Genomic DNA, 27,380 nt, shown 5'->3' with positions numbered 1-27,380 from the left:
TCCCGGCCGGAAACTCTTTAGTGTTTTTCTATTCAAGTCCATCATCCTGAATATAGATGTAAAAATAAGCTGTCTAAAATATTATAAAGCTCACTTGCCAAGCACTTCAATGGAAAAAAGCACTCCACATCCATCATCCTTTTTGAGATTCATTACATCTCTCTGAGGTAGGCAGGAGAGAAATTATCTCTTTGTTTCCAAATGGGAAACCTGGCATTGATAATAAAAGATTCATCACATCTTTTATATAAGTAGAACTGTAGTTTAGGCTTTATGACTCCAAAGGCTAGTACTTTCTCAAATTGTTCCATCATCAAATTATTTTTGGCCTCAAAATCTCTAGCTCAAAGATGAAAAATAGGTTTTAAATCTATGCCAACTTTGATTTATTATGAGTGATTGCTGTTTTAAAAGGATTTTGAGGTCTGGTCAAGCTAAGTGAGAGAGGGGTCCCCAAACAAACCATTGATTTATTAATTCAAATAATCTATGGAGCATTTATTATGTGACAGGCACTGATCTAGGCTCTGAGAAATGCAATGTCTCCCATGGGTATGAAAGGAAGGAGGGCAACCTGGGTGTTATCTGTCATTTCTTAGAATCTAGCTACCACCTACCAGAATACAGAGAGGCTTGGAGGGACTGTGTAACTCTCTCCTTCTTTATATTATCTCTGTTTGCCTTATGATTTCCTAGTTAGCTCCAGTTGGAATTTACAAAACCCTTTCAGTATCTAAGGCTACTTAGCATGCTGAAGAAGTCACTAACTGTGCAAATTGGCCCTATATCTCATTTCTAAAACACAATTTTTCCACATTTTCACATTCTAAAATTAGAAGGCATCTTACAAAGGAGTTTTACGATTTCTGTAGACCTGAATTGAAAGAGTTCTTCCGGGCAGTATCTGTATACACTTCTGTCAGTCACATTGCGCACTATCAACTTCACCAGTGTCAAATTTTTCTGCTTGACATGCTTTGGCCTATACTTGAGGTGTGAATTTAGATGGTAGATCTGCATGAATATTAATGTTCATGTGGTTCAAATTCTCAAAGAATTTTTTACCTCTCCCTACATCTAGTGCCAAGGTTGAGGCATGTAACTTTCCATGTGGGTGGGTTTACACCTTGTTTAGCCTTACACTGAAGATAGTCTTTGGTGACTCAGCCTTATATGAACCTATCTTGGGAATTTTGTTTTCTCCTATTGAAGCTGTATTTTACAATGAATTTTTTGTCTTGATTTATTGAAATATAGTACAAATAGATGCTAATACAAATTGGATTTTACTGGTGTTGAAAGTCTTATTAATCTCTGATTGACTCCTTACTTTAGTCCCTATAAACTACTTAATATCTTAACTATTTTATCTCTACTTTATCTTCTAAAGTTGAAGCAATTAAAATCTCATGTGATAACTAAGACATCCAGTGTAAATTCCTTCAACTTTTCTGTAGATTACCTTTTTTGTTGCTTTCCCAGAAAATGAATCATTCTGCCCTCTTCTCAATGCTAAACCTTCTTTATTTGTTGTGTTCTCAGAAAGCTTACTTCACATTTCTATGTGTTTCCTAAGACTCTTAACTCTCACTCTCTGTTCATAAGCACAGTTGAGTCTACAAACAAAATGCCTCTCTTGACTCTACTGTCTAAAAGCCACTGCCCCAACGTTTGCATCTCAGACAACAGTTCTATTCTTCCAATAGCTCAGGTTAAAAACTCTTAGGTTACTCATATGGGGATCTCATTCTCCCTCAAAACCCAAATTGTCAACTCATCAGCAAATCCTACAGCCCTACCACTCTTCACCACCTCTACAAATGTGGTCAAAGCTAGATTTTTACCTGGATGATTGCATCATCTTTTACCTGGACTATTGCAGTAGTTGGTCTCCCAGCTTGTGGTCTTGCCTGCCTACAGTCTATTTGCAACACAGTAATAAAAGTGATCTTTTTGAAATATGTCAGATCATGATCTTCCTCTGTTCAAAATCCTCCAATGGCTCTCTATCTCCCTTACAGAAAAATTCAAAGTTCTCTTCATGCCCTGTAAGTCTGAAATAATCTGGCCACATTGCCCTTCTGCAGGCACTCAGCTCTGGTTCTCTGGTCTCTTTGCTGTTCCCCAAGTATATCAAATGTATTCTTGTCTCACACCTACCATTCCTTCTGCCTGGAGTGTTCCTTTCCAAAATGATCATATAATTCTCTCCCTTGCTTTATCCAAGTCTTTTTTCCAAGTATCATCTTTAAAATGTGGTCTTCCCTAACCACCCTCTCTGATATTGTATACTCTCATTCTCCACCTCCCTTTCTTGCCTTATTTTTTGGTATAGCATTTACTACCTTCTACTATTATATGTAACTTTAAAAAATTACCCCATTTCCACCTTCTAACTTGCCCCACAAAGGCAAGCATTTTTGTGTGTTTCATTCACTGCTGTATCTCTAGCACCTAAGACGGTGTTTTACACATCCTAAGGGTTCAATAAAAATGTGTTGATTATTTGGGATACTAAATTTTCAACAGTCACTTAACCCATTATGAATGTGACTTTTGATCCTACAGTTCTGCTCAGTTCAAGAAGTTTGAGTTTCCATATGCAATGGCATTTGATCTGATTTTTACTTCTACAATAACCCTCCTTCTCTTGAAACATTTTCTTGCAGAGATCCCTGAAATGCTTAATTGTCTAAGTTGAGTCTCTGTGTTTGAGGGTAAGCAGGCTGCCATCTTCATATCTCTTACCCAATATACAAATACTTTGCTCAAATATCCACTTATCAAGGGCATTGATTACTTCCTGAAGCAGGCTAGTTAATTTCAGAAATGACTCAAACAAGGAATGACTTCATATTGAATTGAACTCTGCCTTCTAACTTCTACTCAGTAATCTTAGTTATCAGCTCTGCAATTATTCAGAATAAGTCAAATTCTGCTTCTTTAGTAGCCTCTAAGACAAATCAAGACACTTCCTTCCTCCTCTTCAGTCTTCTCTGGATCAAAAAATATTATGGTTCCCACAACCATACCTCGTAAAACATTGTTCTGAATTTTTTTCCCATCTTGGTTATTGTCCTTCAGACAAATTCTGGCTTATCAATCTCTCTGTCTAAAGATTGTACCCTAGAGGTTCCTTCCCTGCCTGAGACTCTAATAAAATAGTTTCTTAAACTCTTGTTCTAAATATTATTCTAATAGCGTAAGCAAAGGTGGCAAAAGCTTTATTGGCATTCTATCATCACAAGTTTGCCTGAGACAAAATCAGTTTAGACCATTAAGCCTTTTAAATTATGAGCTGAAATTAAGCCACATCTTTTCTATCTGTACTTGAAATAAATATTTATATTCATTTTACATTAGTTCTGAAAGTTATAATCTTTCCATCATTTTAGTTTTAGCATACTCATTGGCTGTAGCATAAGATCTAATCTCGCTGCATGGAACTTAAGGTCCTCTGCAATTAAGTCCCGATCATCCTTTCCATCCTCATCATCCACTGCTACCCCAGTTCCCATTCACCTTGTTGTCCAGTCACAGTGGGATACTCAGAACCCAAACAACCCTAATCTTCCCTACCTCCTTGGCATTGCTTATACCTAATTCCCTTGGCCTAGAATGACCTCTTTCCTGCTTCTCCATCTGTTGAAATCTTCAGTGTTAGAACCACCAAAGACCTCATAACTATAAAATCATAACTATCCTTCAATGCCTCATTTCAATGCCATCTTTTCCACTATAACATTTATATCTCTCCCTACACTTCTAACCACTCTACACGCACCTTAAAAACCACACCAAAGAGAACTGGTCTCTATTTTTTTGTAGTGTGCACATTCTTGGATGTGTGGATTATAAAGCTTATTTCCTCTTGTTTTGTAGTATAGTTATTTTTATCTATCTCTTTTTACCAGATTATAAACTTGTAAAACTGTTATCTTTGTAGTACACTATTCAATTCTCAGTACAATTTTAAGAACAAATTTAGATCACTTAAGAAAATGAGATACTTGCAGCACAATTTTCTAAAACTTAAAGATATTTTTAGCTATATTTAGATATATTTTAGAGGAAAGGGTATGTAGAAAATTTGTAAAAAGACACTAAAGCTTATAGGACATGAACTATTTTCCATCTTCTAGGTGATGCTAAGCAAAATATTACCATGATTACAGAAATAAATGTGACAGAATTAATCACTAAATCCCATAGCAATCTCATTGCCAGATGCTGTCAGTATTACATATTTGAATACATCAATTCAAGTAAGCTTTAGTTTAATAACTATTCAGGCTGATGATTTACATTAATGAGTAAATATTCACCAACCAAAAAATATCAGATGAAACATACACTTTTATATTAGAACTGGAAATACTAGATAAAATTGCCAAAATAAACCAGGTATGGTGGCATGTCCCTGTAATCCCTACTACTTAGTAGGCTGGGGTGGGATGATCCCTTGAGCCTAGGAGTTCAAGCCCAGCCTGGGCAACATAGGGAGACCTTATCTCAAAAAAAAAAAAAAAAAAAAATTGCCAAAGTGGAGTCTTTTAAATTGTCCCATTTTGAGGGAGGAAATGCCCCAGGAATCACGCCTATGTGGGATACATACCAATTATGAGAATAGTAGTCTCCTTTGGAATGGGGGTAATGAATCTTCCCATTTTCTCCAAATAACACTGTGCCCTGAGGTTTACAATCTTCAAAAACACAAGAAAGAAGTCAATCATTTTCCTTACCCATCGACAACATTTCAAAATGATCCAGAGGCCAGCCTGAAGCAGTACGATTTATATTATTCATTTCATTGATATTTATGGGAATGCAAATATTTTTAGAGGCTATGATTTAGACATTGTATTTGCAAACAGACTTTAAAAACATTTCTGAATTCACCATAATTTGAATCAAAATAGAAACTTTTTAAAACACTTCTTCAGATGTAACATTTATCCAACTTTCCCATCTCTTTTTAGGCTGTCTTGGGTAAGGTTAAACACCTTCATCTAAAGATACTAAAGTACAATTTGGGAAGCTGAGGTGGGTGCATCACTTGAGGTCAGGAGTTTGGGACCAAGCCTGGCCAACATTAGTCAGGTGTAGTGGTCCATGCCTGTAGTCCCAGCTACTCAGGAGACTGAGGCAGGAGAATCGCTTGAACCCAGGAGGCACAGTACATGCCACTGCACTCCAGCCTGGGTGGCAGAACAAGACTCAATCTTGAAAAAAAAAAGAAGATGCTAAATAAGCTGGGTGCAGTGGTTCATGCCTGTAATCCCAGCACCAGCACTTTGGGAGGCCAAGGTGGGTGGATCATCTGAGGTCAGGAGTTCAAGACCAGCTTGGTCAACATGGGGAAATCCTGTCCCTACTAAAAATACAAAAATTAGCTGGGCGTGCTGGCAGGTGCCTGTAGTCCTGGCTACTTGGGAGGCTGAGGCAGGAGAATTGCTTGAACCCAGGAGGCGGAGGTTGCAGTGAGCAGAGACTGCTTGCCACTGCACTCTAGCCTGGGTGACAGAGTGAGACTCCATCACTAAATAAATAAATAAATAAATAAATACAACTTTTAGTAATGGCATGGAAAGTCTCCCTCATTTACTCAAAAGCTTTAGATGCCAGGGTTATGTTTTAAACATTGGAGCCTATGTATGAATATGGGAGGGGCGTTTAAAGTTTACATTCGAAAATTTAAATAAAACTCAGATTGTGAATATGGTACAATCCTTCTGTTTCCTTTCCTCTGATGACTTTTTTCAAGTCAGCTTCCTTCTCTAATTAGAACCACACATACCCTCTCCTCTCTGGCTTCCGTTCACTTCTTGGACAGAACTCAGGGCCTTTGTTATATACCTCAGACCCACTTTTGAGATGGGTTGGCCCTGATCCAAACCTGTAGAAGGTATGAGGAGTTAGTGTCTTTTCCAATAATAATCACTTAAATAAAACATTTTTAACAAGGTGACGTTAAAGACTATTAAGAATTGTAACTTCTACTAAAATCAATGCAGAGGGAATCTTTTTCTCAGAGTGAGTGACCCACTAAGTCTTTTAGAAAAGGTTAAAGGACTACGTGGAAGCAGAAGTAATTTATTTGATTTGATGGTTAGTGTGGTTTTAAAAATAAGATATGAAATATTCAATTCTCTGATTTTTAAGGTTAAGAAAACTGAATTTAACCCTATTTCCAAAGCATAGCCAGTTCTGGAAAGAGATAGGGAAGATGAACTGGAAAAAAAAAATAGGCAAACAGAGGATGAGAAGCTTAGAAGATTATCCTAAGGAAGCATTATTTAAATAAATCACTTATCACATTCCGATGTTCATTTCATTGGGATTAACTATTAATGTCTGATTTCATTGCTCTTGTAAAATCTCATTGTTACCATTTACCTTTGTTCAGGGCTTTTAAACCTTGTCAACTTTCCCTTCCAGGTGATCAAAATGGAATACAATTGCTACCAGAAGAGAATTGCTCCCCTGCAGTAGAGCAGTGAAGAGGACTTTTACATTTAAGACCAAAGAAGAGTCTGTGGCAGTCCGAGGAAGTGCTGGCCTGTGGTAGGACCCACAGCACCACTTCTAAAAACCCTCAGTCAGGTGGCTGCCCTTGGACTGCCATGAGAAAGGGTTGGAGGACGGAGAGAGCACTATGTTCTGGGGCTCCGGGTCTTGTCATTTAAAAAAATATTTGGTTCCTACATTCAACTGCTTGTTCTGGAAAGCTGTGTTCTCTCAGGCCTCTTTCATTCTGCAGAGGACAGGTTTAGTATCTCCAGGCCCACATTTTCCTAATTTAGATTTTAGTGTCACAGAGCCAAATTAACTCTCCAAGACCTCCCTCATTTTTTCACTGTTGCCAAGTAAGTTAACAAGGTTGAGTGGGCAAAGTGGGAGACGAGTGATTTATTTTTAGTATTCTTAAGTAGTACAGAGAAAAATTATGCCAACTGAAAAAATGAAGAAAGAATCCCCTAATGAGTCTATTCTCAAGGTCTGTTAATAAAATCTCATAAATGCGAAAAGGCATCTCGTGAAAATTTTATACAAGGATTTGGTTTGTTCAAGTTATATTGACAGATTTCTGTACTCAGGGTTTCAGAGACACAAGTATCTACATTGGACTAAGAATTTAAAACCAGCCTTATTCTTGCTTTGTTCTAAAGCTTAGTTCTGATAATATCGCAACATAGCAGAGTAACTACCCTTCAGTTAGGATGAGATGAGGAAGAAAGAATTCACCTACCTGTGAACAGGTTCTGAGTAATAAAATCCATCAACTCAGACACTTTGGAGAAAATGACAAGTGATGCCTTCATATGGTTGTTTCTTAGAGGAGCTGAACCTCTAGCACAACCAACTACCCAGGAAGTTATCCCAGCAAGAATCCAGATTCCACCACCTCTTCTACAAACCAGTGGTCCTCCAGAGTCCCTCTTTCATGTTACAAAAAAAGAGAAAATTTGAAAATAGCCACGGTGTAAAATATTTTGTCATTTCTGCAAACATCAGCACTCATCACAAAGTGAAAAGAGGTAGAGGCAAAGAAGTCCACTAGTCATCATCCATCAACTTTTTGTTTATCCATTTTCTTGTGTCCTTATCATTAGTTTCAAGGCACAATCTTTTAATCAAGATAAAATCTCTTTATACCTATTGGCTGCAATCTTGTCAGTTTAACATTTTTTCTTCCTCCTTTTTTCTTTTTCCCACTACCATGTACATTCTAAAAATCGTTGGAAGGGAGGTAGTATAGATAGATGTTTCTACTATAGCTTGTCACCTGGAATTGCAGGAAAGACTAGGTCATCTTCCAGTCCTATAGAGCATCAGTGAATAGATCCCCCAAGATAGTTCAAGGCCTCAAGGCTTTAAGAACAGAAAGCCTGGGCTGGGTGCATGGTTCACACCTGTAATCCCAGCAGTTTGGGAGGCAGAGATGGTGTATCACCTGAGGTCACAAGTTCAAGACCAGCCTGACCAACATGGTGAAACCCTGTCTCTACTAAAAATACAAAAAATATTAGCTGGGTGTGGTGGCGGGTGCCTATAATCCCAACTACTCAGGAGGCTGAGGCAGGAGAATCGCTTGAACCTGGGATGCAGAGGTCACAGTGAGCCAAGATTGCGCCATTGCACTCCAGCCTGGGCAACAGAGTGAGATTCTGTCTCAAAAAAAAAGAAAGAAAGAAAAAAAAAAGGAAAGCCTGGGAAACCTAATTTTATCTCTGGGGATATATGTAAAGGACCACACTGGCTCTTATCCTACAGAATAAAGAACCCAAGATTTTAGGATTGCATCTTCAATAACATTCCAGAATCTATGCTGCTTTAAGACTATGTTTCAGACAACTTTTTGTCAGATTAAACTCTTCTCAAAAGGTATAGAGGGCTTCATCCAAAAAATGATTGCCTATAATGAATGCAGATAGCAAAAAGCACCTTTAACCTATCTGTTTTCCAATTTAGAAAGTGGCATAAGTGTAAGTTTCAGTCTCCTCTCTCCCAAACTCCTGTCATTGCCTCTAAGAAAAACTCAAAAATCCTTCCAACAGATAATTTCAGAGAGCTACCCTCAACATTTTCAAGCTGCTTTTTGGCAAAGAAAAATGACTCCTACTGCTCCACCTTAAAAGAGAAGATAATTTACTTGGAAGACCTATCTAAAACTTAAAACTCCTGTGTTTCAAAAATTGGTCTCCTTGTCCCCTCTAAATATCTTGTGAAGATTGGTATTCATTGTGAAGTTGTGTCAGTCTTGGGAGATTGTGGTCATTCCCAATATCTCTTACACAACTGTGACCAAAGCTATGTATTTTCAGTCAAATTTTGTGCAAATATATTCTGCACCAAAGGAAAAAAATTCCACAATGCTTAACAATATGTGAAATGAAGAATTCATAGCTGGACCTAATAAGATTGTGAAAGTGGTCATCTTGCTTGATTCCATTAGGTTGGACACGTTCAAACTAATCCCTTTCCCCAACCCACCAAAACGAAAGAAGTGTAGGAGTAGGAATGGATGTGGAGACAGGAAATAATTCTTTCTGCTTAGGTCAAGTACACTTTTTCAGTAGAAATCAGATGAAAAGATGAAGGGAAAAGGAATTTTGACACAGTAACAGAAGAAACAGGAGCTTCTTTTGCAGAAAGGCAGAATCTGCTTTCACCCACATGTTGCTAAACAACTAGGCTGGTTTACACTTTTGTACCTGGCAGGTGTTCACTCCCCCATCAGGGAAGCCGGCACACAGCATGGTCCTTCCCAGGGGAGGGAGGTTCATGCTCTTGAGCACAATATTACACGCTCTGTCATCCATGATAGGAAGTTCCATTTCTTGTAGGAAATTTGAATATTCTGATGCTGCAGAGAGAGGACAGGTAAGTTAGGACACAATATCCTCATGGAAACAAATTAATGAGAAGTCTACATGTTTAGAACTATTTCAAACAGATTTTTAACCACATGTAGAAGTAAAATTGTTTTTAGGTGTGAATCATATTCACTTCTAAAAATCAGATACATGGCAGAGGACATTTTAAAAATATTCAGCAGATTTTTAAGGTAACATAGGCAATTGTACAATTGTGGCTTCTCTAAACAAATGCTTAAGTGTTTCCCCAACAGAGGAAAACTTTGGTCAATACAGAAATGTTTTATAACAATCATTATTTTTTGAGACAAGGTGTCCCTCTGTCACTCAGGTTGGAGTGCAATGGTACAATCAAGGCTCACTGTAGCCTCAACCTCCTGGGAGCAAGTGATTCTCCCCCCTCAGTTTCCCAAGTAGCTGGGACTACAGGCATGCCACCATGGTTTGCTAATTTTTAATTTGTGTGTGTGTGTGTGTGTGTGTGTGTGTGTGTGTGTGTATGTGGAGACAAGGTCTTCCTATACTATCCAGGCTGGTCTTCAACTGCTGGGCTCCCATCCTCCTGCCTTGGCCTTCCAAAGTGCTAGAATTACAGCCGTGAGTCACTGCACCCTGCCTAAAATTCTTTATAAAATAAAAAATCACAATGTATTTTTGTCAAGCTTTGAGGTTGACAGATAAAAATTGCATTTATTCAAGGAGTACAAAGTGATGTTTTAGTATATGTATACATTGTAAAATGATTACCACAATCATGCTGATTAACATTACATCACCTCACAGAGTTAACTTTTTTTTGTAGTGAGAATACTTAACATTTACCCTCTTAGCAATTTTCAAGTATTCAATATATTAACTATAGTTCCATGCAGTATATTGGATTTCCAGAACTTACTTGTCATACAATTCCACATTTACACCCTTTGAACAACATCTTCCCTTTTCTTTCACTCTCAAATCCCTGGTATTTACTCTTCTACTTTTTGTTTCTGAGTCTGACTTTTTAAAAAAGTCACAATATTAAAGACAAAGAAGCTTAACTATTGTTACTATTTCCTGATCATCCTTTTGCCTTATACCTCCTCATCTATCACAGGTCTATCCAGCTTCCTTTATCTGCCGTACCTAACCAAATTGGCAGCAGCAGGAGTGATATGAATAGCCTTTTAAGAAGTATAAGCCTTTTGATGCTGAGGATAACCAGAAATCTTCGTTGTGTCAGAAACTAGGGATAAAAAATGATAAATGTACTACTCATGGTCAAGAAAATTATTTCTGCTTCCCCTGGACATACAGAGATCTGGAAGAAGTATTAAGTCATTTTGATGTCCCTTACTCTTGGGAATCTTGCCCCATCCACTGGACAAACAAATAATTCCTGGTTCAACTTTATCATCACTGTCAGGAAGACAGATTGGCTGAACAGCAGTTCCTGAGAAAACAACAACAAAGGCATGAGGTTCATGGATAAGTACGCCATGTTGAATACATTTGGAAAAGTGAAATCTATTGATTTTATGGTTTCTACGCTTTCTTCCTAAATGTAATGGTGATATATTTTAAGTTTTGGCCCCTCCATAAAAACTGTTTTGTATTTATAGAAATTTAGAGAAATGCAGAAAAAGTAAAACAAGGAAAAACATAAGGCCAATTGTTCTACACACTACCATGAGCCCCCCCAATCTACTAACATTTTAGACTATGGCTTTGTTTTGAAAGGATAGTTTTTCACTCAACAGCTATTGAGCACAAATCCAGAGGAATTAGCCAGGCCCCTACCTTTGAGAGATTGAATTAATCTTTAAGATCCTAGAAATTTACCTGGCCATGAGAGGAGCTGTAAAGAACCTGGGAAATTTAGAAAAAATATGGATAATGGTGGGGAGAGACCTGTAATTTAAGAGAAAGTGGCTGAGGATTGATCACAATTGATATCCAAATCTTTAGAGAAAAGCCCAGTAACTGCAACTATGATACAAAAAATAATTTTATATCTAGACATGTGCTGAAAATGTAGCACACTAAAAACAAAGAATGGATCTCAAAAAAATCTAGAAGGAAAAAACCATATTACCAAAAAAGGAATGTTATTGATTTCTCAACAGCAGTAAGTGAATGTTAGAAGATAGTAGAACAAGATGATCAAATTGTCATGTGGCAAGCACTCTTTTAGATCTCAATGAATGAACAGAAAGAAAAATATTTCCGTCTTGGTAGAACCTACACGAGTGTGTATATTTGTGTTTGTGTGTTGGGTGAAGGGAGAAGAAACACATAGCAAATATAATACGTTGTTCAGTGGTAAATAAATGCTATGGAAAATAATAGGATAAAGGAGATTAGTCTGGAGATTAGGGAGAATGGCATGGAAGGAGTCATTTCAAATATGATGATCATGGAAAGTCTCATTGAGCAGGTGACATCTGAGCAAAGTCTTGAAGCTGAGGAAAGGAATCATGCAGTTATCTGGGTAGAAGTCATTTGATGAAGAAACACTCCTTGCTGCAGGATCATGCATACATGTTTAGGGGACAGTGGGAGGCCAGGATGACTGGAGCAGATTAAGTAAGTTTCATAAAAAAATAAACAAATCAGAGGTTAGATTAGGAAAGAGGGTATGTCAGATAATAATGACATTGATTTTCATCTAAATGTAATGGAGAACCATTGAAGTGGTGTGAATAGGGTGATATAATCTGATTTACCTATTTAAAAGTATCATTCTGGCCACTGGGTTAATAACAAACATTAGGAAGACAGAAGCAGCAGCTTCAGTAAATTTCAGAGACCATTAAAATTAATGCAGGCAAGAAATGATGGTAGTATTGCCTGGAACAAGATGGCAAAAACGTGAAGTGAGAGAGGAAGAAGCAACAGGATTTTCTGACGCATTGGATGTACAGTATCAGAGAAGGAAGAATCAAGGATGAATCCAAAGTTTTTTGGATTTAGATGTTTAAATTATTGATCCTGAATGAGATCACTAAGAGAATGAGCACAACTAGAGAAAAAGATGTCCAGGGTTGAGCCTGGGCACTCCAACAATATGAAGTCAAGGAGAAGAGGAAGAATCATCATAGAAGACTAAGAAAGGGTACAATAGGGTAGGAGAATAACTAATGGATTCCCAGAATTCAAGTGAAGAAAATATTTCCAAGAACATATGAGCAATTCTGCTAAAAACTCTTATCCAGAAATATGGGAATTGAGAAGTTACTTTGAATTTAGTAACATAGAAGTCATTAGTGACTGTGACAAGACCAAATTTATGAAACAGTGGAGTGAAAGTCTGATCCACAATACATCCAGCTATGAGAATTGAGGAAACGAAATTGACATAACTAGCATAGATGGCTCTTAGTAGAGGTTTTCTATAAAGGAAAGAAAAGATGGGGCAATAGTTTCCTCTTACATACACTTACGGTTTGAGTTATTCTCAGTATTTTGATCATCTACTATCTCCTGACATTCACTTACTGCTGTTGAGAAATCAATAACATTCCATTTTTGGTAATGTGTCTTTTTCCTTCTAGATTCTTTTGGGATCCTTTCCTTTAGTGTGCTACATTTTTGCACCTGTCTAGATATACAATTATTTTTTGTATCATAGTTGGAGTTACTAAGCTTTTTAAATCTAAGGATTTGGATATCAATTATGACCAATCCTCAGCCACTTTCTCTTAAATTACAGTCACTCTCCACCAATATCCATACTCTTTCTAAACTTCAAATTGAATGTTTATTACACTCTATCTTCTCTGTCTCTTATCCTCATTGTCTCCTCTGGGTAATTATTTCAGATTGTCTAGTTCCATACACCTAATCTAATCTGGTAGATAAGTATTCTACTGAGTTGCTAATTCCAATTACATTTTTATATTTTCACATTTTACTGGCTTATTTTCAAATTTCCCTTTCATCTAATAGTTTCCTCTGGTTCAATCATTTTCAGTACATTTTCACTTCTTTAAACCTTAATATACTCATTTTCTATTCTCTATCTTGAAATTTGTAACCTTTGAAGGTCTGATTCTGATTGTTAATGCTTCGGACTCTATTTTCGATGGCAAATTTCTCTGCATGTTTCTGTGCTCGAATTCATTAAAGCTTTATGGGAATATATTAAAGCTGGGATTTAAATTTCATTGTCTCAGAGAGGATTTATTTTTGCTTCCGCCAGAGGCTGATTACTCACCTGGAACCACTTAAAAATTTTGCCTTGGAGTGTTTGTGCCACACAGGTGATGTCAATTCCAGCATCAAACCTGAGTGAGGCCTGGCTCATGATTACAGATTCTTCTGAGAACCCTCTGTCCAGAGCCAAGGTTGAGACAAGTAAGTGCCCTTATTCCCTCACTTTATGTAGCATAACATGCACAACTCCCTCTCCCTATCTTTCAAAGCATCACCTTTCAGAAATTTCCAGGTTCTTTACAGTTCCCCTCATGGCCAGGTAAATCTCTAGGATCTTAAAGATCAATTTGATCTCTCAAGGGCAGTGGCCTGACTAACTACTCTGGATTTGTGCTTTGTTTTTGGCCATGTAACACTTCCTTTTCTTGCATTTAAAAAAAAGGAGGGGGTCTTTTAGTATTTTACCCAGCAAGTTTATATTACCTGTGTTGAGAGAGTGTTATATATCCTGTTTATAGTAATGACAGAAAGAAGTCTCCAAAAACATTTTCAAATGTTCCAAGCTTTTTGGTTAGAGATGAATATAGGTAGGTAGTTAGAATGGAGCCCAGCCAAGAAACAGGAGTCCTTAAAATACCAGTTGGCCAAAATATGGACTTAACCTAAGTTGTTCATCAGTGGATGAATGAAAAAGAAAATGTAGTATGTACACACAATGGAATATTATTCAGCCATAAAAAGAAAGAAATCTTGTCATTTGTAACAACACAGATGAAACTGAACATGGATATTAAGTGAAATAAGCCAAGCACAGAAAAACAAATATCACATATTCTCCCTCATGTGTGAGCTAAAATATTGAATCTCATGAAGATAGAGAGTAAACCTGTGGTTATGAGAGGCAGGGAAGGATAGGGAGGAGGGGAGGATGAAGTGGGGTTGATTAATGGATACAAATATACACCTGATGTTTGATAGATCAGAGAAATAATTCCAGCGTTCCTAGCATATATAAAAAGATAAATATTTAAGGTGATAGATATCCTAATTACCCTGATTTGATTATATGAATGTATCACATTATCACATGTACCCTGAAAATATGTACTTCTAATATGTATCAATAGAAATAAATGAAAGGGAAAAAAATGTTGGTTATTAGGTTAAGCATAAATAATTTGTGGCTGGGATATGTAGCTTATACAGTATTTTTTTAATAGGTTATAGACTGAACAAAATTATTTTAAAAAGAAACAAAGCTGAGCTATTCTATTACTAGACAGCCACACAGACATTAAAGTTAACTTGTACATAATTAGCAGTTTTCCTCCATTGCATTTTTAATATTCTAACTCTCCATACTCACCAAACTTGACTTTGTGTTTTAGATACAGCAGTGCAATATCAGGACTCATATATTCATGGCTGTTGTATTCAGGATGGGTAATAATTTTTGAGACAGGAATATTCTGTTCCTGCTCATCCTTCTGAGAGAGGCTGTACTCCCCAGAAGTCACAATTATGTTCTTCAGTTGCTTCCTAAAACCAAAGATAAATGTTTCATAAATAGTTGTTTCCCCTACACAAATCTTCTTGGTTTGATGTAATTAAATGAAGAGTGATTAATGTACCTTTAAGCATCCCTGAGTCTTTGAAGAAGGTTTTCTTTATTTATTGAGTGTTACCAATGGTCATATTTTTTTTAATCTAGAAAAAGTCATGGTTTTCGTCATGTTTCCATTTTTCTGAGTTAAGTAATTAAATATTGCCTCCTTTACTTCTTTGATATACAAACCTTAGTTCATACATGCTATGCCGTTTGTAACAGGATATAAAAGTTGCTTTCTAGAACTGTTCCTTCTTTTCTCTTATTAGTACCCTCTATTAATCTGGTCAAATATATGTAATTTCTGCAGCTTTTTCCCACCTAATGATTTAAACCCAGCTGATTAAAACTTTGGAGCATCCATTTAACATTTCTTGTTAATGCTTTATTACAGTAAGTAACCACCACCTCTACCCAAGCACTAAATCCATAAATTATAGATGATGTCTAGGATTGTTTAATTCAGTAGAACAGGAAGCACTGGAAATCTTGGGACAGACACACATTTCTGGGAATCAGGAAGATCAGTGGGTGGGTGCACTGGGAGGCAAAATTAAGAAAGGAACTGAGAATGAACCTGCTATTTAGAGCAACAAATCTCCCAGTCCCATAGCTAGGAATCAAGGCCTGACAAATAATGGAAATCCACAACTTACTCACTGAGGCTGTCCAGGCAGTGTGCTGCTGTAACAACACGATCTCCTTGAATCAAGCTTCCTCCACAGAAGTGGTGCTCATGTGATTTTAGGGAGACCTGCCCGAGAAGAAAGTTACAAACGCAGCTAATATGTCTCCCCACAGATGTATCTCCATCGGAAACACTGGAGATCAACTTTTCTAATCTCACATAATATTCTTAAAATACTGACATAAATTGGATAGTAAGATAGTTCCTATGAAGTAAACTTTTTGGTAGAGAGCTAGAGGGGGTCAGGAGAAAAACTGCAAATCAACGTGGATTCTTGCTTTTGAAACAAAGGAAATATTTCACCGTTTTCTCATTAAGAAATCAATGCCTTTGTTGTACTGACCTGCCATGGATGTCCAGCCACTGTTGAATTTCTCCAACTACTAATTCTAGAGAAGAATCTAGATCCCACGGCAGGTTCCTTACTTTTCATGTTGACCATGCGAATTCCACACTTCAGTCCTGTGTAGAAGAGCACGTGTATGTGTGTGGACACACACAGCCTTATTTGAGAGTTCACTTTACCAAGATTTCCCATTTGGATTTTCCTGGCCTGGCACAGATGTTCTGATAGCACTTAGCTGCAGACTATTGCGTTCTTCTCTCAATATTTTCTTCAGAATATCCCACAGTCACCTGGGTTGACCAGAATTTGCCTCCTGTCTGCTCCCTTTCAGCCTGTGTTACCATTGGACAGGAAGGAGCCAGTGCTACCTCTGGTAGGTGACTTGGGGCTTACTTTGGGAAGATGCAAATTTAGGTTATGTTAAAGATATCAGGGGCCACGTGCAGTGGCTCACGCCTGTAATCCCAGCACTTTGGGAGGCCCAGGTGGGTTGATCACTTGAACCCAGGAGTCCAGGACCATGGGCAACATAAGACACCACCTCTACAAAAAAATGTAAAAATTAGCCAGGTGTGGTGACCTGTTCCTGTGGTCCCAGCTACTTAGGAGGCAGAGGCAGGAGGATCACATGAGCCCTGGAGCTTGAGGGAGCTATGATCGCACCACTGCACTCCAGCCTGGGCGACAGAGCAAGACCCTGTCTCAAACAAACAAACAAACAAACAAACAAAACAAAACAAAGATATTGGGGGAATAACATATACTACTCTGGAAGGGAGATATTTGACTTTAACTTACTTCTGCTTGGTTAGGTTTCCTTGGGGGAGGCTCCTTAGTACACACGATTACCAGGTGTGCCTACAAACTTGAACTCTAGAATCCAAAAAATTTCAAAAAGGAAATCTGGCCCAGGCCTTCCTTTAGGGACATCTGAGCATGCACCACCCCTCACCCTTTCTTCCCAAATGCCTCAGGTGTGGCTATACCACCCTGACTTCCTGAGGCAAGGAGTAATGAAATCTTCCCTCTCCAGTGGCTCAGCCTCCTCCGCAGTCCTGGTGCCCAGGGCCCTGGGCTCACCTAGGCTTCTGGGGTGGCCGATGACCAGCAATAGCAACAAACCAGCACTGGCCAGCACACCCATAGCCTCCATGCTTCGGCCTCGCACGTCCTCCCTCCCTGCAGGCTGTGAAAACTCTGGAGGGAAGGCGGGGCAGCGCCTTTTATTCCCTCCCGTGGCGCCTATGGGCAGCACCTGCCGTGGCGCCTGGGTTCACAGGTGTCCCTCTTCACGATCATTTGATCATTGTGAGCTGCCGCCACTCTCTGGTCGTCCCTGGTGTCACAGCGTCCCGCCACCCAGCCTTAGAGACTGGCGCGAGGTGGCCCAAGGGGCGGCAGGAGTGCTCACATGTGTGCAGAGGTTCCTGCCAGCAGATCCAGAGCATGCCAGTCAGTGGCCTGGAACGCTTAGCCCTGCGAATTCTATCTCAGATTGGGGAATGCGGTCCAAGCTCAGGGGCAATGAAGCTGATTCCCCACACAAAACACAGGCAGGACTGCTGAAAGGTGGAGGCTCATGAAGCTTAGTACAATACTGCCACTTGTGAGAAGCTTATTGAAGCCTTTGACCCTCTAGAGTTTTCAAAGAGTGAATAGGAAAGATCAGGCTCCAAGTGACATCATTTTCTGGGTGGCAGCACTGTCCTCCATTTCAGCAGAATGGGCCAAAAGCTATAGAATCCATCATTTAAGATGATTAAAATTAATCTATTGGTGAGATGTCACTATTTTCCATGAATATTATTTTGTAAGGCTGAATTTAGAAGACAAATAAAGCCAGAATTTGTAATGGTCTTATATTTTGTCAGAAAATCAGGGCAAGGCTAAGTGGACATTCTATATATATATCAAATAACCTGGCCACCAGTCCTCCAGTGCCAGTTGGAGGATTTTACTTTCAAGTGCTCTATTTTACTTTCATGTAAAATAGAAATAAAAGCTTCTTGAGGTAGGAGGGTACATAAACTAAGGGGGACAGGTGGGAGATGAACAGGTAGATGGGAAAACAGAAGGCAGTCAAGGTGGAGATAATGTAAGCACAGGTACAAGCAGGTGACAATCTACTGGGTACAGTGACCTCTGTGACTGCAGGAGAGAACAGAGGGTAAATGGACACTTTTGATGAAAAGCCTAAAAAAAGTGAATGATGCCTGGCGTTGTGGCATGTGGCCTATAGTCCCAGCTCCTGGGAAGGCTGAGGCAGGAGGATGGCTTGAGCCTAGTTCTGGGTTGAATGGCACTATGCCAATCTGGAGTCTGTTCACACTAAGTTGAGTATTAATATGGTGACTTTCCTGGAACAGGGCACCATCAGGTTGCCTAAGGAAAGGTGAACTAGCCCAGGTCAGAAACGGGGCAGGTCTAAACTCCCTTTCAGTTCAGTAGTGAGATCTCACCCATGAAAAGCCACTGCACTCCACCCTGGGCAACACAGCGAGACCTTATCTCTGAAAAGAAAAAAAGATTTTTTTTTTTTAAATGTGACTGGAACTCAAACTTGAAACATACATCTCAAACCTTCTTGTTTCATGAACCTGAAAGCAGTTTCTGTGATTTTTTTTGCTTTGGTTTTTTTAAAACAAGGTCTCACCCTATCACCCAGGCTGGAGTGCAGTGGTGCAATCTTGGTTCACTGCAGCCTCAACCTCCTGGGCTCAAGCGATTCTCCCATCTTTGCCTCTCAAGTAGCTGGGACTACAGGAGCATGCCACCACGCCCGCTAATTTTTTGTATTTGAGGTGCAGTTCACCATGTTATCAAGGCTAGTTTCTGTGATTCTTATGTCCCGAGTTCCACTATACTAAAAAGCTCTAGAGCTCCACTGACCAATGTGGCAGACATTAGCCATATGTGGCTATTTAAATTAAAATCAATTAACAGGAAATCAAGTTAAAAATTCAGTCCTTTAGTCACACTAGATACATTTCAAATGCTCAGTAGCCACCTTGCCTAGTGGCTACCATGTTGAACAGCACAAATATAGAATATTCCGTCATCACCAATAGTTCTATGGGCCTGTGCTGTTCTTGAGAGTAGCACTATTTTCTTTTGAGTATTTATTTCAAGGAAAGACACCTCGAATGACAGTTTGAGTAGATGACTCGTTGGTTTCATGCGTGGGTGTCTAGGGGGTAAGGGGTATCCAGCATGCTCTTAAGGTAAGCAGCTCTTCTGTGAAAAATAAAACATTGAACCTCCAGGCTTCAGTACTGTCCAGGGAATGTCCAGGTGTGGGGGCTGCCTGAACAGTGGCCTTCACCACTCTCCTCCCTGTAGTCATCACATGGGGGTGACCATTTGAACCACCGTGCCAACTCCAGGGCCATGTCTTTCTCCAGTAAAAGCTCAGAGCACCCACATGGACCCAAAGCCCTCTTTCTTTTTAGCAAGAGAGAAGATGAAACCCACCAAAAAGTCTTTACTAAACAAAACGGAAAGAACTAGAAGGTGAACATGTGCTGTGCAAGAATGGTCAGGCCAGCAATATTCAAGTTGCTGGTCATACCATGGCCAGCCCTTGCGTGAGGCTCACAGGTGCTGTCCCCTTTCACTCTTCTGCCCATGGCACACAGCTTTGCAGCATATTCTGTGGTTTCTTTGTTTCAAACCTGGAAATCTCCACGCGGTGGGCACTGTCTCATTTCCTGTTACAGGACAACTCCCTTTTTTTCCAGAGTTCAAAACCCACAGCTTCAACTGAGACCCTATTCTTATATACCAAGGTTTACTCCCTTACAGGCCTCACAGAATAATGCCTTTCCATTAAGTGGAAAAAGAGCCATTCAATAAGAATTACACACCATTAATAGCCAGGCCATAGGCCAGGTTCAGTAGCTCGTGCCTGTAATCCCAGCACTTTGGGACGCTGAAGCAGGGAGACCACCTGAGGTCAAGAGTTCGAGACCAGTCTGGCCAACATGGCGAAATTCCATCTCTAATAGAAACAAAAAAAAATTTTTTTTTTTTTTTTTTTTTTTTACTGAGGCATGGGTGTGGTGGCACATGCCTGTAATCCCAGCTATGGGAGGCTGAGGCATGAGAATCTCTTGAACCTAGAAGGTGGAGGTTGCAGTGAGCCAAGATTGTACCACTGCACTCCAGCCTGGGCAACAAGAGTGAGATTCCATCTCCAAAAAAAAAAAAAAAAAAAAGTCAGGCCATTAGTTTTAGACTCAAATGTTCTAATAAAGTAATGGTTTAAAAATAAATTGAGTTTGTAGTTATATTAAAACATCCAAATGGAAGAATCCTCCTTTTATGTTTAAAATAACTTCAGAAAAGGAAAGGATATCAAGCAGAGGAGTGGGCTGGACTACCCCCAGAAAGTGGTGACTTGTGATGTACAGCAAATCTGTCTTTAATTTGGACATCTTCACTAGCATTGGACAACTGTGATCTGCTATTCAAAAAGCTTGGCTGTGAAGGACAGATGGAGACAGATGAAGGAGCAGCTACAGATAACATGAAATAGAGAAGGATTTTTTTTTTTTCCAAATTGTTTTGGTGTTGATTACCTGTGTATGTGCTTTAAGATAGAGAAGAACTGACAATTTGACAAGAGTCGGCAAAAGAAAGAAGTTAAAAGATGAAGGAGAAGTTAAGGAATGGAATGAAGTTCCATAAGCGGCAAAATTCAGAACCTAGGGTCCTCTTCTTCCATTATGATAACAGGAGAAAAGAAAGGACAGAATTAGGTGCAGGTAAATGTACAGATGAAGTGCAGGGTACTGGGGGATATCTGCTTTCTACCTTTTATTTACTCTGTGAAGAGAGAGGTGACAGCATCTAAGCATGATGGGGGAGTGGATCTGGAGTGGGCGAGTACTGAATTGGCACTGTGTGGAGGAAGGGAAAGAGAGCCGACAGGAAGCACACAGAACAATGCAATGAAATAAGTAAATGAATGAAAGAAGGAAGGAAGATGGTCCTTTTAAAAAAATTGTTAAAACAGACACTCCTGGTGACATGGACATCGGTAGGTACTAACCATGAAGTACTTGAGAGACTGAAACCAGACATACTTATTTTAATCATATTTTATATAAAATAGACATTTACATAAATTTAATCTTGGAAAGACCTAGGCAAAGTATACATCATTAGACTCAATGGGAGAAATACTTTATGGAAGATAAATTCTAACGGGCACAGCCAAAGTAACAAAAATGTACATTTACATACAACTGATCAAAACAGGAAGTATGAAAAAAGAACAGGATGCAAATAATTTCCCCCTGACAAAAGGAGGGATCTGCATGAATTACAGCACATCAAATGATTTCCACATTGTAAAAGCAAGCCATGGCTTCTACAGATATTTTAATTCCTTGGGAGAATGTTTCACCTCATCTTTTTTTTTCCCCAGTAAAGTAACAATCACTGTAGGAATTTTTAAGTGCACAGACTGTAAAATAAGAGTAACTACCTCTGCCATGTTCAAGCATTTGGGCAATTCAGTCACTTTTAGGGTTGTATCATTTACAAAAGGGCAACAGTTATGAATTACCTCATCAGATGCATAGTGTTTTTCAATCCAGATTCAAGAGTAACCATTAGAGTTACTCATTGAGCTTAATGGAAACATCAAACCAACCAGTCCTTTCATGGGTGGTAAACATGACTGAGACACTGGCCAACTTGGCCCAGGTAAGGTGGCTCTTCAGTGGCAGAGCTAGAACTAGAACTCAGATGTCTTGATTCTTGGGCTAGTGTACCCCTTCTATGGACCAGCAAGATAAATAACCCCCCAAAGGACATCACACATATTGAAAACTACCAAATTTGATACATATACATATACAATGTGTACTACTGAGAATGCGAAGAAACTACTGGATTTTTAGACATAGACGTGTCTTTCCAGGTGGGAGTCAATGGTGATCTATGCTTACAAACCAATAATGAGCATATATTGTGGTGGATGCTGATTTTATGAGTTACAGGCCATAAAGACTTTAATTAAAAAGATCAATTAAAATCAATATTTTAATATCAGCCAACTGATTGTTATAAAGATCTTATCAATTCTGTTGTGCCACTTTGATTGATATTAAACCATGCTTTTGATTGCAGTTATTTTCTGTTCTCTTTAAGATACATGGCTACAAATAAAATATTGAGGGAAATAATATTTTTTAGAAGAACTATTCAACATATTTTCCTTTTGTATCAAAGACTTCAAGAATAATCATAAAATGTTATAATATTTCTCTATCTTATTTTTGACACCCTAAGCTTTTATTTTATTCAACTGCAGCCTAAATGCAAGATTTGACAGGTATTTATTCTTTTCAAATGTCAAAAGATACCATCTAGATAGCTAAGTTAAGCTATATTTGGGAGATACCAACATATAATCAAATCAAAGTAAATGTAATTTGGAAACCAGGAACAAAAATTTTTAAAAAATCACCTCTAACTATATTTGTTGTGAATGTCGTTCCTAATATCCTCTAGATTTATTATTTTAAGAAGGTGAACCCACCACAAAATCAAAGCAAAAGTTTCCTTTTTTTTTTTCATAAACAGATTCTAACAAGTACAAGTAAGAAATAATTAACAAAAGCTCATGTGTGCCCCAAATAAAGATAGAGATGTAGGCATAAACTCTATACCACGGACACCTTCTATGAGTCACAAAAATATCAGTCATATATACTGGGCACTTAGTCTGGTACATGCAAATTTCAAGGCAATTCCTCTCCATCTGAGAACCAGGAATTCTGTAATTTTAAGGCCAAATTGTAGTCCAATTGCCACAAGTGCAAAACCACCCCACATAACCACCTATTTGTGAATCATGGAACGATAGCCTCAACCAACCAGTTGTGCCATAAATCATTGTTAAGACTTCTTTGGCTCATTTTAGTATAGATTTAAAAGTAAAAATTGCAAAAGATTATAAACATCTATTATTTTGTAAAAGTTACAAACTCCCATTACAGGTATCAGCCTTGTAGCGATTCTCCAGCCTAGCTGCACATTGGAATCATGGACAGCCAGGATGATTCAACCGGAGATTCTGAAAGGTCCTCAGGTGATTCCAAAGTGCAGCCGTGTTGAGAGCCACTATGTGTGAGGGAACAGATGTCAACTATTAGCTGAATGTAGCTCTTCAATCTGAGAACCTGGAATGTCTTACAACGACAATAGGAAATGCACATTTGCTTTGTTTCTCCTCGCATTACAGTTATTGCGGGCCAGTTTTGATAGGACAGTTTGGATTTTCTCGTTTAGTCTGACTGAAAAACCGTTTCATGAGGCATTTGCACAACCACTGCAAAACACTGCATCAAACTAGGTACCACCTATTACAAATTTCAGATTCTTATGCTAAGGGTTGTGAAGTACTGTAGGAGGTTGGAATTAAAGTGCGACAATTCTCTTTGTTTTGTGATAGGCTTTAAATTAAACAACCCAAAAGGATATATCTCAGGATTCTCTATAATAAAACTTCTTTTCCTCCAAGGCATTTGCATCTTTGGTTTAGTTCACCTATATTGTATCACTGAAACATGTTTTACAAATACTGTTAACAGATCGAAAGCATCTGAATCATTTAAAAAATCCTGAATGAATAATTCATAAGGTTAAAATAAGCTGCTAAAGCCATTCTTGTGGCTTCTATATCAAAGGATACATAAAGAAATGGACACTTATCGGGATTTTGAAGGCAAGAAGAACTGATTCTAGGTACAAAAAAAAGGAGAGGTTAGATGGACTGGAAAAAGAGGGGTGATATATACATGAGGAACTCTAAATGTAGCTGGAAAAAAATAACAAAGCTGTTCAGAGTAACACAATCATAAAATGAAACTCTGATCATTGGTTCAAATGTTCAGCCAGGCCAAAGCAACTCCTGTTTTATCCTCAGCCACTTTCCTTCCTACCCAGAAACTGTTTAGGAACCCAGTGCAAAATGAAAGTGTGGACCTCTTGCTCGAAAATTATTAAGAATTATTAAGAATTTCAGCCAGACATGGTAGTTTATGCCTCTAACCTCAGCACTTTGGGAGGCCGAGGTGGGCATATCGCTTGAGCCCAGGAGTTTGAGACCAGCCTGGGCAACATGGTGAAATCCTGTCTCTACAAAAAATACAAAAATTAGCTGGACATGCTGGCACATGCCTGCAGTATCAGCTACTTGGGAGGCTGAGTTGGGAGAATCCCTTCAGCCAGGAAGGTCAAGGTTATAGTGAGCCATGTTTTCGCCACTGCACTCCATCCTGGGTGACAAAGTGAGACAAAGTGGAACTGTGTCTCAAAAAAATAAGTAAAAATCATTCAACTGAGCTCAGCGTGCTTCAGAGTGCAGGACCCCGTGGGACTGCAAAAATTGCACATCCATGAAGCCAGCTGTGCTCCTCCATTTCAAGAAGGTGCTATCAATCCACACAGCAAGTATACTTTCATTAAGGGCAAACTAGATGCACCTCTATGATGAACGAGGGCACTCCATTTTTATTATAAAGAAAGTTCCATGTATTATTTCATGTTACAAGGACCAAATGAAAATAGTTACAAAATACATTTAATATCTTTGAAAAATAGTATGTGATTTATTTTCTTATATGCACTGTTTTAACTGTGAAACTATTGCATTGGCCACATCTCAGTGAAGGTATTCACTTGGGATAAAAGTATCTGATCCAACAAATAATTACTTTTTTAAAAAAGAGTGCTTACTTTTAGTGTTCAAAAGATGCCAGTGTGTGTAGACAGAGTGACAGTGAGAGAAAAAGAGAGGGAAGGAAAGGGAAAAGGGGTAGGGAAGGATAGGGGGAGATAGGAAAGCACCTACCAGGAAGCAGACAAGTTTCCTGAAGGTCATGTGATCCTTTACCCTCAGAAACTTTTAGGTTGAAATCACCATTTCCATTATTCCAACAAAAGTACTCTCCTATCTTTATTAGCACTTCAAGTAAGGTGTAATAACTGTTCAAAATTTGGGGCTCAGTCTTTTCCATTAAAGTTTTAAGCATGAGTTTTCATTACAGATTATTCTGAAAAGTTGTAATAAAGTCCTAGACATTAGGGCTTCATGTTTTTTCAATCTGAGGGTGGGTTGTTATTTCACAATAAACCCGGGAGTATGTTTCTTGACCCTAGGACTATGATTTTGGGAGGAAGAATATATCTTCATTAAGGTTGTGGACACATTTACGTTATATAACACGAAAAATCTATTAGAAACAAGCGATCATAGTGGTAACATATACATTATTGGATCACTGATGCACACAAAGAGATGCATGCTAATTCAAATTCTGTAATCATTTGCATTTAAAATACTCCCCTCGCCACGCCTTCTGTGGAAATTTTTCTTGTTTACTTAGACTTACTTGGACAAAACAAATAATAACACTGGGCTAGTGCTTCCTGATACTGGGTTAAAAGAAGCAGAAGGCTATTTTTACCCTGCCCTGGCCTGAGCATGTGAATTATGTGAGCTTTTAGGCTATTATGTCTGCGTGCTACCTGGCTCAGCACTACAAACAGTACTGCCTGGAGTGTTTTGGTTTTGTTTTTAATGATGAAGAGCAAATTAGAATCAGGTGTTCCAATTTCTTCACTTCCAAAACATACTACTGCCAAAACACTGAAGGCTGATTCCTCACATCTCTTTAGCAAGTGAATAATCAACACAAATTTTGGAATGGACTGTTAAAACTTAACTATTTTACAATTTAGATTTACATTTTATAAGATCAGTTTTGAAAGCTGATATTAAAACCACTTTGTACAGAGAAAAAAGTGTGTGTATATATATTAATTATTTTATAAGTTATGAAATAAATAACACTAAAAATAAATGTCAAATTGTGAGTTCAACTTTGCCTTCCCTATCTCTTAAATATAAATATATATTTAAAATTTGAATTTAGATCTTTACCCTAGATTTTTAGAGCATTCTCCATAATATTCTCAAAACAAAGAATTCTAGGTATTAATCATTGATGTTCTAAGCCCAGAATTCTCATTAAGCCTAGGAACACAAATAAATAGAGCTCTTTTTCCATCTAGTTAGAATCTATGAAGATTTCTGTGATACATCATAAAGGTTCCTCAATGGGTAAATATATTTTTCAAAAAATAATAAATCTCATGATGTCTGAACATTAAGATAATAAAGTAGGACATTTCTGTCAGTTAATATCTTTAATTTTTATGTAGAATATACTATTTTTTCTCCACCAAAATAACAATATATTTGCAGGCGGGAACATGTATGATTTTAAATGCACTTTTGAAATCTTAGAGTAGAACCACTACTCTAGTAATACTTGTAATAAAATTAAAATAGTTTTAAACACTTCCATAAAGAATCAGGGGTGCCCGGCTCCTTGACTTCCCCCTAGGGATAAAGACATCCATATACAATTCCAGGAGCTTCCCTTTAATTTCTCAAAAAAGCACTAGTAATACTCTTGGATAAAGCTCACTTAGCAATAGCCCTTTTTCCCCACATATTCTGGAAGGTTCTACAAAAGCTATTAGATACTCATTTCTGGTTCTGGAGAATTAAATAAGCCAACTCTTGGTAGGATTTTCCAAATGGCTTACCACAGAGGATTTATCCTCTTTTGAAATATTTCATCCCATAAGGAATAGAAGCTCTGCCTTCACAGCATTTCAAGCTTCTGTATTTCTGGGACAAAAAATGTCTAAACAGAATTAGATCTCCAGATCTCAAAAGCACAGAGATCTATCAAGAGAAATCTGGAGTTAAACCAAACAAAAATCTGTAAAATGTGTAAATGTCGTTCTCCTTCCCTCTCAGACCTTCTTGCCCTTGTTTGCTGTTTTCGTCTTCCTTCATGGAAAAGCAAGTCCTTCAGCACTGGGCTACCAGCAGATGTCCCAAAATGTGTCACCCTGAACTCGGAATGAGCGAAAATCTCATTAGTTGTGCCCCTGCTGATGTGAAAGCAAGGCTTCCATCACTCCCCTTTCAGAGGGACCACATTATCCTATGAGGTTGACTCAAACGGTGCTATGTTTGATCCTTTTCTCGAACTTCTTGTAATCGTTTTTCTAGGCGATCCAATTTGGCAAGATTTTCCTTCAGCAGTTTGCTGTCTGGAACCAATTGTAAGGCTCTCTCATAATAGGCTCTTGCAGATACATATTTTCCCTGGGGGTGAGAAAGAGAGAGCAATTACATTC

The 27,380-nt window shown here is 38.4% G+C and overlaps 2 protein-coding genes across 4 annotated transcripts in view; both read right to left on the bottom strand.

Moving 5' to 3' along the window:
• OVCH1 (ovochymase 1) overlaps positions 1-17,295 on the bottom strand; it is an 81,269-nt gene extending 63,974 nt beyond the window's left edge. The window contains 8 exon segments of the mRNA XM_011934145.1: positions 5,794-5,896; positions 7,250-7,439; positions 9,216-9,367; positions 10,714-10,809; positions 14,878-15,050; positions 15,774-15,871; positions 16,149-16,267; positions 17,232-17,295. Of these exon segments, the coding sequence (XP_011789535.1) occupies positions 5,794-5,896; positions 7,250-7,439; positions 9,216-9,367; positions 10,714-10,809; positions 14,878-15,050; positions 15,774-15,871; positions 16,149-16,267; positions 17,232-17,295 (995 nt within the window).
• Positions 17,296-21,224: 3,929 nt separating this feature from the next.
• The window catches only part of TMTC1 (transmembrane and tetratricopeptide repeat containing 1), a 301,112-nt gene continuing 294,956 nt past the window's right edge, over positions 21,225-27,380 (bottom strand). For 2 of the 3 annotated variants that reach the window (XM_011934100.1, XM_011934099.1), the window contains exon 18: positions 21,225-27,348. In XM_011934100.1, coding sequence (XP_011789490.1) covers positions 27,208-27,348 — 141 coding nt within the window. In that variant the 3' untranslated portion in view covers positions 21,225-27,207. The remainder of the gene's footprint in view (positions 27,349-27,380) is intronic. The other variant, XM_011934097.1, reaches the window with a different exon arrangement.

The sequence above is a fragment of the Colobus angolensis genome, unplaced genomic scaffold, assembly GCF_000951035.1.
Source record: "Colobus angolensis palliatus isolate OR3802 unplaced genomic scaffold, Cang.pa_1.0 Scaffold131, whole genome shotgun sequence".
In the NCBI taxonomy this organism is placed as follows: Eukaryota; Metazoa; Chordata; class Mammalia; order Primates; family Cercopithecidae; genus Colobus; species Colobus angolensis.
The sequence above is the reverse complement of the archived record's forward strand: the minus strand, read 5'-3'. Positions and strand labels throughout refer to the sequence as shown.